This window comes from Muscardinus avellanarius (genome assembly GCF_963383645.1).
Source record: "Muscardinus avellanarius genome assembly, chromosome: 3".
Taxonomy (NCBI): Eukaryota; Metazoa; Chordata; class Mammalia; order Rodentia; family Gliridae; genus Muscardinus; species Muscardinus avellanarius.
In genome coordinates, this window is record NC_137788.1 from 59,444,453 (window position 1) to 59,461,205 (window position 16,753).

General features: G+C 39.9%; 1 protein-coding gene across 2 annotated transcripts in view; it reads right to left on the reverse strand.

Annotated features, from left to right (window-relative positions):
• Positions 1-16,753, reverse strand: part of WLS (Wnt ligand secretion mediator) — a gene marked incomplete at both ends in the record, with an annotated part of 132,572 nt that overhangs the window by 17,451 nt on the left and 98,368 nt on the right. For both annotated transcript variants that reach the window (XM_080692964.1, XM_080692963.1), the window contains 2 exons: positions 12,746-12,829; positions 14,672-14,815. In XM_080692964.1, coding sequence (XP_080549090.1) covers positions 12,746-12,829; positions 14,672-14,815 — 228 coding nt within the window. The remainder of the gene's footprint in view (positions 1-12,745; positions 12,830-14,671; positions 14,816-16,753) is intronic.

Consider the following 16,753-nt stretch of genomic DNA (forward strand, 5'->3'; position numbering starts at 1 on the left):
AAAGACCTGGAGTGTTGGTGAGCCAGGTTACCCAATTATAGCCTTACCAGTTTTAGTTTGGCCCTGATGATACAAAATGGTTCATTTTTTGTGACTCATAAACAAACCACCATCATGAGCTCTTACTTATTTTGGAAAATAATTTTCTACGTATGAAATGTCCAGGAGTGTGTTTTGGCAAAGAAGAATTTGATAACCATTACTGACTTTAGGTCATGCTTCAGCATTCTAGCTACTTAGGATTTCTAAGAAATGTTGGCAAATGTCACTCTTCTTCCTTCTAAGTGCAGAACATTCTAATTTTATAAAAATTATAGCACTTAGAGCATCTTGTGATGACTTTTAATGCCTATAATGGAAGGGGAAAGGGAGCTTTGAGGTAGTTCCTAGAACTATGAATGCCCACTTGTCCTAACAGAAGGAACTCTTTTGCATCAGGCTACAGAGAGAGGTGAGGCTGAAACAGCTCTGAGCAAGATAGAACATGACAATTTTCTACTCTTTGAGGGCAATGGGCCCCTTGATGAGGGAAAGAGCCTATAATTGATCCTACATCTTGTGATACAAGTTGGGAATACTTAGTATGAACAATCTCGATGATTGATTCTTTTTTTTTTTTTTTTTTTTTTTTGCGGTACTGAGGATGGAACTCAGGGACATTCTACCTCTGAGCTATACCTCAGCCCTATTTTTTAGTCTTTTTAAAAATTTTTGAAACAAGGTCTCACTGAGTTGTGAAGGGCCTCACTAAGTAGCTGAGGCTGTCCGCAAACCACAGTACTCCAGTCTCAGCCTCCTGAATGCTGGGATTATAAACGTGTGCCACCACGCCTGGCTTCAATGATTGCTTCTTGCTAAGATTGGTATGTCTGACCCATCTAAGGAAACACCAGCCACATGCCTGGTACCCAGTGGTGCTCAGAAGATGTCTGTTGAATTAATAGGGATAGATGCATGGAGATGGCTTGTGACACCAGTGTATACATACGGAAAGAGAAAGTGGGGATAGAAATGGCCACTCATAAGAAACTTCAGACGAAAAGGTAAAAAAGACAGTATTGCAATCCATAGCAAATCACAATAATTCCACTTAAAAATGAGGAACAATATCAATGGGTAATAGGCATTAGTTTGTTTAAATATTTTTTTCTGTTATATTCCTTTATTATCACTTAAAATAAGTAGTCAACACAGATATTAGCAAGTCTAAGATTCTTCTGCAATAACAATAAGGATAACCATAGTTAACAGTTATTAAACATCCCTTAGTTAAAGAGACTGTGTTTAAAAGTGTTCTAGGCACTATGCTAAGCAGATTGCATGAAAGACATTATTTAGTCTTAATCCAACTCTGTGAGATAGGTAGGTCATATTTCCACTCAATATGGTACAGAGAAGTGTAGTATTCAGCCCAAGATTGCTCAGCTAGAAAGTTGTGGGTCTGGCTCCGGAAGAAGGTGTTCTTAACCACTATACAATGCCAGGGTAGGAACAGTATTGTAAACAAGGGTCAGTCTCTGAGGGTAGCATATGAAGCAACTATTGTATAAGGTCAAATTTTCTTTGAAAATTCACTTCACTGCATACTCCTCCCTACAGGTTTATAAATTCAAATCTGCATAGTAAGATATGTACAGTATATCCTAGATATGGTAATGTATGATATATCATAAAGTGAATGTATTTTTACCTTAGAACCATGGAATAAGATTCTCATACCATGAGGGCCATGCAGGAGCTTGGCCTGACTGTGGAGATAGCAGATTTATTTACACCCTCTTCTCATATTTGCTCTGGGACATGCACATTGTTTTGAATACAGTTGCAGGATTACCAAGCTACTGAATTTGTAAATGGTAAATGCATTCTTCCCTGGTGTGGGCAGAACTGAACTGCACTGCATAAGCGAACTGTGTATGCAGTGTAATGCCACTATTTGGAGTTTCGACTGTGTTTTCCCTCTCCCTATTTTCAATTCCTCATGCCCGAGATAGCTCTGAGCACATTCCCACTAAGATGAACCACAATTAGCAGCCTCAACAGTGCAGAGCTAAAACGTGACAATGTCAAAGGCAGAGAGGTGATGATTTCCCTTTTCTACTTTTGAGAGAAAAAATCAGGTAGCCCCAATCAAAAAATTAAAAAAAAAATTACTTTGTCCCCTGCATAAGTCTTAGTTCTAAAAGTCCCAGTTTTCCCTGATTTTACATTTCAACAATTTACTCTTGTGTGAAACCAACCAATTATACCCCCTAGAGCCGAGTGAAGGTCAAATCCTTTACACCCAGTAGTCTTGACAACCAACATTCCACTTAACAACAAGATTTCCAAATCCCAGACCCAGGCTCTCTTACCAGAAACATTTCCTCTGTAAGTCACAGAAAGAAGTGATATCACTCACACACACACACACACACACACACACACACACACACACACACACACACGAGCTGGGCACGGCTCTCTGGGAGTTTGCCGCATGTGGCTTGACCTGAATGTCAATCACCTGGGGGTCCCCTCAGTGAAGGCCAGTCACCTTCTCCTCTACATTGCACTTTTGTTCCCTATGGTCACCACCTCTAAACGGAACGCCCCTTTCTTTTCCAGAAGGAAGGGGCCCCCGAAAGACCAGGCTGTGATGTACCATCTCTTGGTTGCTATGACTGAAGCCATTAAAATGGCAGGCATTAAAAGACTGCACCTCAGTCCCCAGCTACAAAGCCTCAAGGTCACTGCATTCCACAGCTTCCTGTGGGCCTTTCATTCCTGGTCTCAGAGCTTCAATATCCTGGTGAGATCCCCTCGCATTATATTTCAGGGGGCTTAAATGCAAGCTCTCCCAGCAAGCCTGCCAGTATAATGGGATTTTAAAACATTCCTTTTACCTAAGGCTGGGATCCATTTCAAAAAGTTACCCAATAGGTTTTCTTTCAGGTGAGCTCATTGCTCTGACATTCCAAAATGACATTAGAAAATAAATCCTCTGATGACTATATTAATACAGTACCTGGGACACTGAGAGTTATGCCGGAAAACGTCTTAGATGTCTATAAATAAACCTTAAAAAAAAAAAAAAAGCCAGCAGGAGGAATGTGAGGAGCTAATGGAATTCAAAAGGCCTCACTGCTACCCTCTTCGAGTTGAAATCCACTCCAGGCCCATTGCCGCCACAGCAGATATAAAAAGGCAGCCACAGGCTGGAGCCAGATACTGGGGCAATGGAATTGTAATCTTTTTCTCCAAAGAAAACCCACAAACTATGCTCCTTGGAAGGCAGCTTCCGTTGCTTCAAAAGGTGCACTAATTAAACATGTACAAGGTTAAATTCTGGCAAGGCGCAACCACTTTAAGGATCAGTCCCTCTTGGCTCCAGATGGAAAGAACTCTCTGCAGAGACAAGGCAGGGAGATCAGGGCGTAGAGAGGACTCCAGCTTTGTAACTCAGCAAGAGCACGCACTAGCAATGAAGGTGCCCTTTCTTTCTGCCTTCCTGAGAACACGGCTAGGAACTGCCATTTGTCCATGTTATGGAAGGTCTGCTTTTCCAGAAGTGCTCCTCCCTCGCTTGGCCTGGCAAACCTGTGTTATCACAGCGACTAGAGGAACCAGAAAACACTCTGAGTTACCTGAGGGAATTAGCCACAGGAAGAGCCAAGACCTCAGACACCCTTGCTTGAATGGGTGTTTGAACCTTAGCCGGATGAATCAAAAACTTATTCAGAATTAGAAACGGCTTTATTGCATTTGGAGTGGAAAGTGAAGTTTCCAAGGTTTTATAAGCAAACAGCCTGGTACAAACACAGCACTGTTACAGGTCAAAGCAGATGTGGTGAAGAGGACATATAGGTTATTGTTCTATTCTTTTTCAAGCTAACTTCAGCCGTCAGCAGAGCCATGAACATTAATGCTCTCCACTGGGCACAGGCAACAGGGCCCCCGAGGCTCCTAACTTGAGGTTCCCTTGCATGGAACTCAAGGGGTCCATGAACCAGAAGAGGAAAAATTTCATCTTTATATTCACCAGTCTCTTATTGAAAGTTAGCATCACCTCCTTCAACTATGAATGCAAGAGACAAATCTCTGGAGTATTAGCATTGCCTGTGATTTCTCATCAGTGGAAATCACAATGTTTTCATATCAGTTATTGAAGATCCGTAATGCACCTGAATTATCATATATACATATGAGATACCCTTGAAATCCAAAGTATTTTATTTTACTCATCTCAAAGCATTCTTAGAAGAGACCCATGGCCCATACCAGAGCCATGCAGAGTTTACTAGAGAAAAATCTGCTAGCTGAATGGAGCCAGTCATGTCCTAAGGCTCCATCTGCCCTCCCAGAATTCTTTACATTGCCCAAATATAGAAATGACAGAGCTCTAGCAAAAGAGTCAGAAGGACTAAGTTCTGGACCCTAGCATTATGTATTTTGGCAAGAAAGCCAATATTCTTTATTTTATTTATTTATTCACTTATTTATTTTTGTGGTACTAAGGATTGAACATTTTATCTCTGAGCTATACCCCCTGCCCTATTTTTTATTTTGAAATGGGTTCTCACTAAGTTGCTGAGGCTAGCCTCGAACCTGTGTTCCTCCTGTCTCAGCCTCCCCAGCCTTCTTGTTATTCGTGCATACACAACTATTCGTGCTTAGGATGTGCTAAATGCTTTGCAACTGACTTCCTGTCATATTTACAGCAACCTTCTATGAGTGGTACCTTTATTTACTGACTGATTGATTGATTGTAGTACTAGGGATTGAAAGTAGAGGCATTCTACCTCTGAGCTATAGCCCCAGACCATTTTATTTTTTAAACAGAGTCTTGCTAAGTTGCTAAGAGTCTTACTAAGTAGCTGAAACTGGTCTTGAACTTGGAATCCTCCTGTCTTAGCCTCCCAAGTACTATGATTATAGATGTGTGCCACCATATCCATCAGTACTATAATTTAATCAAAAAAATTAAACTCCCAAACTATTAAGTAATTCACCTACATTTCCATCTAGTTAAAAAACAATATAAACAAGAAATGTTCCACAGTCATTATAGTTCATATTCTGGCAAGCTGGAATAACAGTTCCTACCCTATTCATCTCAAAGGATTTTTGTGAAGCTTAAATGCATATAGATGCTTAATACTTTAGATTGAAACAGTACTCTCCACTTTCCAAAGGAAGTTACCATTATTTTGAAACTACTAACATTATCATTATTGAAATTTTCAAGTAGAGAAGGGATTAAAGATGGAAGAAAAAGCCAGGCATGGTGGCACATGCTTGTAATTCCACCATTTGGGAGGCTAAGACAGGAGGATCCAGGTTCGCAGACAGCCTCAGCTAACAGGCCCTTTGCAACTCAGTGAGACCCCGATTCAAAATAAAGAATAAAAAATAGAGTTGGGGGTATAGCTCAGAGGTAGAATGTCCCTGGGTTCCATCCCTACTACCACAAAAGAAAAAAAAAAAAAAAAAAAAAAGGACAAGATAGAAGAATAAGGGGAGAGAGCATGTTTCAGGTGTTCTAAGACTCAGGATTCATCCAGCAGGAAGACTGCATCTTGCCAAGGGAAGAAAAGCAAGCTGGGCGTGGTGGCGCATGCTTATAATCCTAGTACTTGGGAGGCTGAGACAGGAGGATTACAGGTTTGCATCCAGCTTCAGCTATTTAGTGAGACCTTGTTTCAAAATAAAGAATAAGAAAAACAGGGCTGGGAGTGTAGCTCAGAAGTAGAATGTTCCTGCGTTCGATCCTCAGTACTGAAGAAAGAAAGAAAGAAAGAAAGAAAGAAAGAAAGAAAGAAAGAAAGAAAGAAAGAAAGAGAGGAAGAAAGGAAGAAAGAAAGAAAGAGAACATAGTCAGAACTCAGCAGAAGAACGACAATTGAAATGTGGTAGAACGGGATGCATCACACAGAGCAGAAGAATGAAGCGTACTCTCTGTCTCACCTGGAGAGCAGAGAGCGGAGGTGGCTTCATCTCACTGAGCCTGCGTCAGGGCTGGCAGCGGCAAGAACAGGAGCTCTCAGAGACCACTCCAGCAAAGAAGAAGGATTTTGTTGACTCAGTGACTATAGAAAACTATCACCAAAAAGCAATTGCACTCTTCTCTCCAGGCTCGAATACCTCAAGACTTGACTCCCCAGACTGCCCGGCCAGAGGCACAGCAAAATCCTGTGGTTGTAGCTGAAAATATCCCTGCCTGCAGGAACCTAAGCGGCATTCATCAAGATGGTAAGTTTACAGACTGTCTATACAGAAGCCTGCCCTGTGTGGGCACAGGAGCTTTCAAGGCAAGAACAGATCTGTGGGGTCTGTGAGTTGGCAAATCATCCCTGTGTAGGTTGGGGCAGGCACTGTAATCAGACACAGTAAAAAAACATTAATTAGCAGACAGGTCCTAGGAACACTCAGATGGGAGGGACCTAGAGTCACCAGTTTGCTCTTTCCCTGCAGGTTCTCCAGAAATCACCATGGGACCACCAGTCATGGTATCTGTGAGGTGAAATGACTTAGCCAAACTAGCTGTAGGCTAAGAAGGTTCAAACAGTAGAGTCTCCCTCTGCCAGAGCTTGGGGCCTAAAAGCAGGGAGGCAAGGGGCAGCAGGCTTTCATGTGATCACAGCTACAGGCTGGGAACTCACTTCTTTCCCCACCAGCAGAGTTTGTGCCTGGCATGCATGCACAAGGCATGACAGGGCTCCACATGATTACAACCAGATCAGCGGTGGTATCCCTGGGTCATCAAAGCTCAGCCGCTCAAAACATAATAATATCTGACCTTAGTGAGTGTAGGCCCAGTGGCCACAGAGGCCAGAGGTCAGTGCTCTGCAGAGTTTTATAGGTTCACAATCAGCAGAACAGAGGTGGCATCTGTGGGGCATTAAATCTCAATCAGCAGACTGCAGGCTCTGAAAGAAACATCATAGTCTCTGGCTATACAAAGTTTGGACTTAGAGAGCATGGCAACTTGTAGCCAGTTAGAGACTCCTATTTGCCTGCACAAAGAACTACATCTTGTTAAAGAGGCTTTGGGGAACAAACACAAAAGTTTTATTATACAAGACAGATTTGTAGAAACAAATGTATAACCCCATCACAGACCATAATATAAAGGAATAAAAAAAAAATAGACACAGGACTTTCACACAAAGAAGATTCCAAGACAACAAAAATCAAACCTGAGAACTCTGAAAACATGAAAATGAAGACCAGGAAATAATAAACGACCACAACTCAATGACAAGGGTGATCACCAATACTGAGATTTAGGAAATACCATAAGAAGAATTCAGTATTTTGATTTTCAGCATGATTAAAAGCCTCAGAGATGAAATCAAAGAAAGTGGAGAGGAAATAAAAGAACAAATGAATAAAGAAATTGAGACCCTAATTAAGAGCCAAAAAGAGGCTTTGAGCAAAATGATAGAACCAATAAATAAATTGAAGACCTCAATAGAAACTACCTCCAGCCACATGGAAAATAGAGTTTAATTCCTTTTTTTTCCCTTTTTTTTGTTAAATAATTTTTTATTGGTGCATTGCTGTCATACATCTTAATGGGATAAAAAACTTGTGGAGATATACACGCACACATCACCCAATCAGTCTCTACCCAATCCCTAACCCTTCCCTCCCCCTCCTTCCTTCCCATTATCTGATCTTATTATCTAGAAATATCTTAAAATAAATACATTTTGCTTTCCTTTTCTATCATTTTGGTTTCCTGATTAACTCTTTGATATGTTTGTGGGTTTTTTCTTCTATATATGGTCAAGTTATTTTTTTTTTGAAGATTTAAGGAAGTTTAAATACAGAATATAGAAATACAGCTCCATACCAGACTAGCATGGAGGGGTGACTCAAAAGGAATATACCATGGTCAAGTTATTTTTGACAAGGTTTCCAAGAACATTTGGTGAAGGAAATAATAATATTTTCACTAAATATTGTTGAAAAATAATAATTACATGAAAAAGAATAAAATTGGGCCCTTACCTAACACCATATACGAATATTAAGTCAAAATAGATAAAAGACCTAAATGTAAATCTTAAGACTATAAACTCTTAGAAGAAAACCAAGGTCATGAAACTTCACAACATTGAAATTGGCAGTGATTTCTTGGATATGATTCCAAAGGCACAGGCAATAAAAGAATAAACAAACTTCATAAAAAATAGAAAAATATTGTACATCCAGACAATGTAAACAGAATTAAACGTTACTGATAGAACAGGATAAAATATTTCCAAATGCTATATCTGAAGGTATATTAATATTCCAAATATAAATCCTAAAAATTAGCAACAATAAAAGCAAACAACAAGAAGATATAATGATAGCAAACATCTATGTCCCAAATGAGTGTGCACCCATTTTTGTAAAAGAAACTTTTAAAACATTAGGTCTCAAATAGACTCAAATACGATAATATTGGGAGACTTCAACAGATCACTCACACCACTAGATCAATCTTCCAGGTAAAAGATGAGTAAAGACTCTTCAGACCTAAAGAACACTATAAACCAAGTTGACTTAATAGACATACAGAATATTCCAACCAACAACAGCTGAATACACATTCTTCTCAGCTGTTTATATAACCTTCTCCAAAACAGACCACATTCTGGCCAAAAAGCAAGTACCGACAAATTTTTAAAATATAATATAATCTCCTGCATATTTTCAGATCATAATGGAATGAAAGTAAACAACAGGAAGATCAAAAGAAATTACATAAATATATCAAGACTGAATGATATACTCTTTTATGAGGACTGAATCAGAGAAAAAATAAGGGGAGAAATAAAAAAAATTCCTCGAATTAAACAAAAATAGAGACATGATATAACAAAATCTGTGGGACACTTTGAAGTGGTTTTAAGAGGCACATTAATAGCACTCAGTGCCCACATAAGAAAAAGTCACCAAATAAACAACCTAATGACATACTTCAAGGACTTGGAAAAATAGAAACAGTCTAATCCCAAAGCCAGTAGAAGGCAGGATATAATTAAAATCAGAGCAGAAATCAATGAAATAGAGTGAAAAAATACAAAAAACTGACAAAATAAAAAGCTGTGTTCATTGAAAAGAATAACAAGATTTATAAACCCTTAGCCAACCTAACCAAAAGAGAGAATCAACCCAAATTATTAAAATCAGAATAAAAAAGAGAGATCTCCAGAGACACTGGGGAAATCCAAAGGTTCATCAGAAACTATCTTGAAAGTTTATACTCCAATAAACTAGAAAACATAAAAGTAATGGGCAGATTTCTAGATTTCACATCCTACCTAACGTGAACCAAGAAGATACAGAAAAACTAAATTGACCATTATCAAGCAAAGAGATAGAATAAAATTTTCTATCAAAGAAAAGCCTAGATCCAGTTAAGAATTCCAACTGAATTCTACAAAACTTTTAGTGAAGAAATAAACAAAATACTTCAAAAGAGATGGAACCCATTCAAACTCCTTCTATGAGGCCAGTACCACCTTAATGCCAAAACTGCATAAAGATTACTCAAGAAAAGAAAATTGCAAACCAATATCATTGATGAACATAGATGCAAAAATTCTATGTGCATTCGAAACCACATCAAGAAAATTATACACCATGACCCATGGTGGTTTAATACTAGGGATACAAGGCTGGTTCAACATATGCAAATTAATGCATGTTATTCACCACATAACTAAAACTAGACAAAAATCACATGATCATCTTGATAGATGCAGAAAAAGAATTTGATGAAATCTAACACCCATTCATGTTAAAAAAACTGCATAAAATTATAATAGAAAAAACTTAACATCATAAAGGTATTATACAATAAGTGCAAATAAAGCCAATATCATATTAAATGGGAAAAACTGTGAGAATTCCTTTTAAAATCAGGAGCAAGACAAGGATTCCCACTGTCACCACTCCTTTTCAATATAGTCCTTGAGACTCTTGCCAGAATGATGAGGAGGACATCAAAGAAATTAAAATAAGAAAAGAAGAAGTGAAATTATCACTATTTGCAGATGACATGATCCTATACATAAAGACACAAAAGAACTCAACCAAAAGACTTCTAGAGATTATTAACAAATTCAGCAAAGTAGCAGGATACAAAATCAACCTAAAAAAATCAATAGCTTTCCTATATGAACCATGAATCCACTGGGAAAAAAAAAATCCAGAAAACAAATCCATTCAAAATAACCTCAAAACCAATAAAATATCTAGGGTTAAATCTAACCAAGGAGGCCAAAGACCTCTACAATGAAAATTATAAAATACTAGAGAAAGAAATATACGAAGAACCTAGAACATGGATAGATCTCCCTTGCTCTTGGACAGACAACATAAATATTACCAAAACAGTCATTTTACCAAAAGAGATCTATATAGTCAATGAGATCCCTATCAAAATACCCAAATCATTCCTCACAGCCCTAGAAAAATCAGAATAAATTTTATATGGAGAAATAAAAGCCCCAGAATGGCCAGAGAATTCTCAGTAATAAGAATCATGCAAGAGGTATCACAATTCCTAACTTCAAATTATACTACAGGGCTATAGTAATAAAACCAGCATGGTACTCACACACAGACCAATGCAATGGAATAGAAGATACTGAAACAAATCTACACACTTATAGGCAATTTATTTTTTACAAAGGTGTCAAACACATAAATTGGACAAAAGACAGCTTTTCAACAAATGACATTGGGAAAACTGGTTATCTATTTGTAGTAAAATGTAATTAAATTTTTACCTCCCACTGGCATAGGAGTTAAATTAAGATTGATCAAAGACATGGAAACTAGACCAGAGACTTTGAAGCTACTAGAGGAGAGTATAGGTCCAACACTCCAATATATAGGCACAGGTAGAAACTTCCCAAACAAGATTCTCAAAAAGTTCAGGAAATTAGAACAAGAATGAATAAATGGGATGGCATCAAACTAAAATGTTCTGCTCATCAAAGGGAACTATCAAGAGTCTAAAGAGAAAGCTATAAAATGGGAGAAGATCTTTGTCAGTTGTTTCTTTGATAGAGGACTAATATATGAAGAACTTAAAAGATTTTAAGCTAAAAAAACAAATAACTCAATTAAGAAGTGGGCAAGTGAATGAAATAGACACTTCACAAAAGAAGAGATACAAGTGGCCAAAAATACATGAAAAAAAGTTCAACAACAGTAGCAATTAGGGAAATGCAAAGCAAAATTACACTGAGATTTTATCTCATACAATTAAAGTGGCAATCATCAAGAAATCAACAATAAAAGTTGGTGAGAATATGGGGAAATTGAAATTCTTTTACACTGTTGGTAGGATTGCAAATTAGTTCAGCCATTATGGAGATCACTGTAAAGATTCCTCAGAAAATTGAGAATAGATCCACCATATGATTCAGCTGTATAACTCCTGGGTGTTTTCCAAAAGGACCGAAATCAGGGAATTGCAGTAATATATGCATATCCATCTCTGTTTACAGCAGCACAATTTACAATAGCCAAATTATGGAACCGACCTAGGTGTTCATAAATAGATGAATGGATTGCAAAATTATGGGATAGACTTAGAGTGGAATTCTATTCAGCAATCAAGAAGAACAAAATAATGTTACTTGCAGGAAAATGGAAGGGCCTGGAGAATATTATGTTAAGTGAGATTAGCCAGTCACAGAAAGTGAAGTGTCCTATGTTTTCTCTAATATGCGGAAGCTAGGGAGTAATTGGGATACCAGAGGGACTTCAGATAATGGAGGAGACACTTTAGTGTAGCCAGGAGGGTGCGCCTAGGGAAAGGGGAGAGGGGAGAGGAAAGATCAAAGAAAAATTACTTTTACTGACATTATGTATATATGTCGAGTACCAATGTCAATCCCAATACCCTGTATGAGGAGGGGAGGGTATGGGGAGAGAGCTGGCGGAAAGCCCATTCAACGCTATGGGCTTGTATGCCAGTATCACTACGATTTACATTGTGATATGAGACTATAATGCATCAATAAAAGTTTTATTTTATTTTATTGTGGTACTAGGGGTGGAGCCCAGGGGCTTTTCTACCTCCAGGCCATACTCCCAGACCTATTTTATACTTTATTTGGAAACAGAGTCTCACTAAATTGCCGAGAGCCTTACTCGGTAGCTGAGGCTGGCTTCAAACCTGTGTGATCCTCCTGTCTCAGCCTCCCAAGTGCAGAGATTACAAGCGTGAGCCACTACGCCCAGCTCAATAAAAGTATTTTTTTTTTAAAGAAATGTTCAAGTATAGCAAAACTCTGAGTTTGGGAAATAACCAGTGGTTTTGAATTATATTTCATGTTTAGGATACAATGTAATTACTACAAAGAATGGCTAATGGACTATAAAAGGATCATGTTAATGCTAGATAAGGGTTCAATCAAATTAATACCTGCTTTTTAGTGTTGTGCTACAGGGCTTGAAACATTTATTCTCTTAAGTAAATGAAACATGTGTCCTTCAATCTGGCTTCAGGCCTTTAACTTATTTAGCGACTTTTACCTCCTACAAGGTTGTACTGAAAGGGAAAAGTCAGTCCATGTGACCATGGGATGGATAATAAGACCCAGACTAGAGTGGTCTAAATAAACAAGGCTTCACCAGCTGTCCAGAAGGAGAGCCTCTCGGCTTCTTTCTTTAGCAGCTCCATGTAATTTTCTGTGCAAAGCAGAGAGACATTCTCGGGCTACTCTCCCTGGACATCCCGGGGTCCACTTACCTGACTAACAATGAAGAAGATGACCGTCATGGCAGCACAAGCCAAAGTGATAAGCATGAGGAACTTGAACCTGAAAATTAGCCCCTATTAGAAAAGAGAGAAAGAGTTTAATATTTTCGCATCATTTCCTCAACATACAGATCCAAGAAGTACTAACTTTAAAAATTCTGTAAAGCCCAGAGCGGTGGTGCACACCTACAATTCCAGCTACTTGGGAGGCTGAGGCAAGAAGATCAAAAGTTCCAGGCTAGCTTGGGCAACTTAGTGAGACCCTGTCTCAAAATAAAATCCAAAGATGGGCGTGGTGGCGCACACTTGTAATCCCAGCATTTGGGAAGGATGAGACCTGAGGATGGCGGTTCGCGAACAGCCTCAGCTACTTAGTGAGGCCCTCTGCGACTCAGTGAGACCCTGTTTCAAAATAAAGAATAAAAAATTGGGTAGGGAGGTGTAGCTAGGAGGCCAAATGCCTCTGGGTTCCATCCCCAGACCCGCAAAATAATAAAAATTAAAAAAAAATCAAAAGGGCAGGGGACATAGTTCAGTGGTAAAGCACTCTTGGGTTCAATCTCCAAGGCTGCAAAAACCAAACAAATCTCTGTAAAACCAAACCTCTAAAAAATGATAGCAAAATAATTTCGCATATTAACATTTTTCCTGCAGAGGTGAATGTGACTGAGAAATTCCTTGGGCCAAGTATTTTCTATGTTCTTATCTCTCATGCAACAGTGATACCAGAGCCTGGGAAATGACATTCACAACACGTTGCAAGACTGCTAATTTCCCTGCTAAGCTGGTTATGCTTCTCTGCAAGTATTCAAAGTTACCAAATCCAAGTTTTCAGTGGTTGTAATAAAATTCTGCTCCAGTGAACAAAAAGAAATATGCATAATAATCAACATGAAGTGGATTTGGTTGAATTTTCTCACGTGTCATTCCAGCTCTGGAGACAAGCAAGCCCCAGAAAGTATTCCTGGCTTCCCGAGAGCAGGATTTAAGGGGACCCGTGTTTCAGGGAAAGATGCCTATTAATCAGGGGCTTGTACATGCAGATCTATTACATATGTAAGCGCTGTGGTTCTGCAGTTTCTGCTTTTCTTTTCACAGAGGAATTAGGCCCATGTCTCCAAGGACAGCCACTTAGGCATGAACCCACAGGATCCTTGAAAAATCAAGAATGCACTGCCTGCATTAGGGATCTAAGGATGTTAAATGTTTCTCTTAAGCCGGGCGTGGTGACGCATGCGCTTGGGAGGCTGAGACAGGAGGATCACACAGGTTCGAAGCCAGCCTCAGCTACTTATTGAGGCTCTCACCAACTTAGTGAGACCCTGTTTCCAAATAAAATAGAAAAAAAATAGGGCTGGGAGTATAGCTGGAGGTAGAAAGCCTCCGGGTTCCACCCCCAGTACCACACACACACACACACACACACAAAAAGTTTCTCTTAAGTGAGGAATATAATCTGTAAACAGATTGCTGAACTCTGAGCATCTGCTGAAGACTGTAGAGGAATATGGACAAAAGTCTGAGAAACAGATCACCTGGGCTGAACCTGTTTTAAGGCTGATTTCGGGCAAGGGCCCCACTTCCAGCCAAATTCTGAGTCCACAACAGTCTGGTCTCTCATCTAGTGTGTACCTACATTCCACCCAAAGCTGAAGAACCTGCTGAACAAGTGTGCACCTTATTAGAAGGGAACATATTTAAAACCTAAAAAAAAAAAAGAAAACTCAAAATTTGGACAGCTGGTTCAGTGCCTCTGGAATAGGGCTTAGCCTCTACATTTATCTAGAGATCCCACATGGCATACCCTCAATGTGTCTTTCAAAGTAAAGCCTTTTAACTTCCCGGGGGTTGAGTGTTTACACATTGGGCTAGAGATCACAAGTACCAGTTTCAGGAGGTGCTCGGAGAGCTGCTAACCTCATAGTGTAGTCGCCGGACTTTGCTCATGGCTGGCAGGCTGGACTGCTTCCCACTGATGTTCCGAAACACCTGAAATACCATGAAGCACAGAAACAGGAAGTAGAGGCAGAGGCAGATCCCAGCCACAATGATGAAGGCCATCTGATTAGTGCCCAGTAAAGGAAACTCACCAAACCAGGAGCTCATGCGTACTCCCTCTCCCTCCCCTTGCAGGTGATGCTCATATTGCCTTCAAGTAGGAAATTTTGAAGGGGATAAAAAAATATTAAAACCTGAGATTCTGATGCCAGTGATTGAGAGGTTTTTCTGGCACAACAGTTTCAGAGAGGGGAATGTTCAGAGGGCTTTCCAGGTCATGCAAGAAAAGAAAATGCCCTGATTGTTAGAAAAGCAGTCTGTGGCCTGCCCCAGACCTACTGAATCAGAATCTGCCTTTCAACTAGGTCCCCAGGAGGCTCAAATTTACCCTAAATTTGAACCAAAAATAGAGTGGGTACTGGTTGCTAAATACTGAGCAGGTGAAATGCTGCTTTAAAAGCACTGAAAGAGTTCAAATATACCCCACTTCTGATATACAGAATCAGATTTCCCCAGGGATAAAAAAAAAAAATCAAGTATAAGCGTGTTTGGAAACCACCAGGCTGTCCTTGAATTTTCTAAGAACAAGATCAAGATGGCTTGCTAGAGTAGGGAGACCTGGAAATGGGTAGGTACAGCAGCAGCCCTGGAAATGGGTAGGTACAGCAGCAGCAGCTGCCAGAGGCCATGGGCTTGGGATTGAAGGTCTTGAGGTCAGACCAGGGGTGAAATAGCAATTTTCCATCCCCACAGAAAATTTTGTCAAATGGAATGGGGAAAAGAGGGACAGGTGGTGAAAGTGGAAGTTGGGAATGAGATAATATACTTTGCCACCTGTTGGGCAGACTGAAACCTGCCATGAGAACCCAATCAGATGAGGACCAGTGTGGCTTGGGGCAGCATGAGCAGGCTTACAAGATGGGTGACCCAACTCCAGCTCCTTTCTACTATAACACCTCCACTCCAAGCTGCCAATATATATATAATCTTTTTTAACAAGTGTGAACTCAGTGTACATATTCATTAAATAGTAAATTGAGTGTAGTTTCCTCCTTTTCTATGGCCAACAGGACCCTGTAATGAAGGGAATGTGATTATCTGCTGCGTGACTTGAAATATGATTTGCTTCTCTAAACTTCCATCCTATCCAAAAAAAAAAAAAAAAAAAAGGAGTTGAACCCGACTCTACGTAATATAAACGTGTCCCTTGTGTTGCTAACATTGTTGTTGCCGGTGGTAGAGGTGAAGGCTGTGGAGAGATGACAAAAGGGAGGAGCTCGAGTCTCTCATCTTTAAGGTAATGACAGGAATGATTTGCTCCCCAAATTCTTGTCACTAAGAAACCAATCAGTATAAACATCACAGCTAGACAAAGCATATTTCCCGGCACATGGTAAAATATTAGCAATCAATAAAGAATACAATCCCAACCCTTCTCTCCACTCCAGAGGAGAGTCTCTCGCCTCTCAGAGCACTAACCAATTATTCAGGAAGATAAAATATTTAAATCCAGCATCCTTAAAGGGATAAGCTAAGACTGTCACCTCGGCTTCCTGAAGACGACTCAGAGAGAGTTTATGTGAACCAACCAGAAGCCTCGGCGCTTCTCCGGAACGAATCGCCTCAGCCTTATCTCCACCCCGTCTCCGAAATGAAGAGCAGCAGCGTGGCATGCCAGCACGCCAAGGTCACGGTCAGAAGACTTGCACACAGGCAACTTCAGAAACCAGCTCTCCCACAGGGGCCCAGGGATGAACCTCTGTGGCTCCAGGGAAAAGCGAGTCACGCTACAGTCTGTGGTCAACAGTGAATAATAGATAATTTAGACAAGCCGCGGGAGGACCAGCAACTCTGATCCCTTTGCCACGGGGACAGGCTGCAACCCCTTTGCCTGTTCTTAACCGGGCTTGAAAGCCAGCGGTAATTCTTCTCATTATTTGCCTTAATTGTGCTGTTATCCTGGGTTTGAGGATCAAAGCTCTGGCTGAGCACATATGTAAG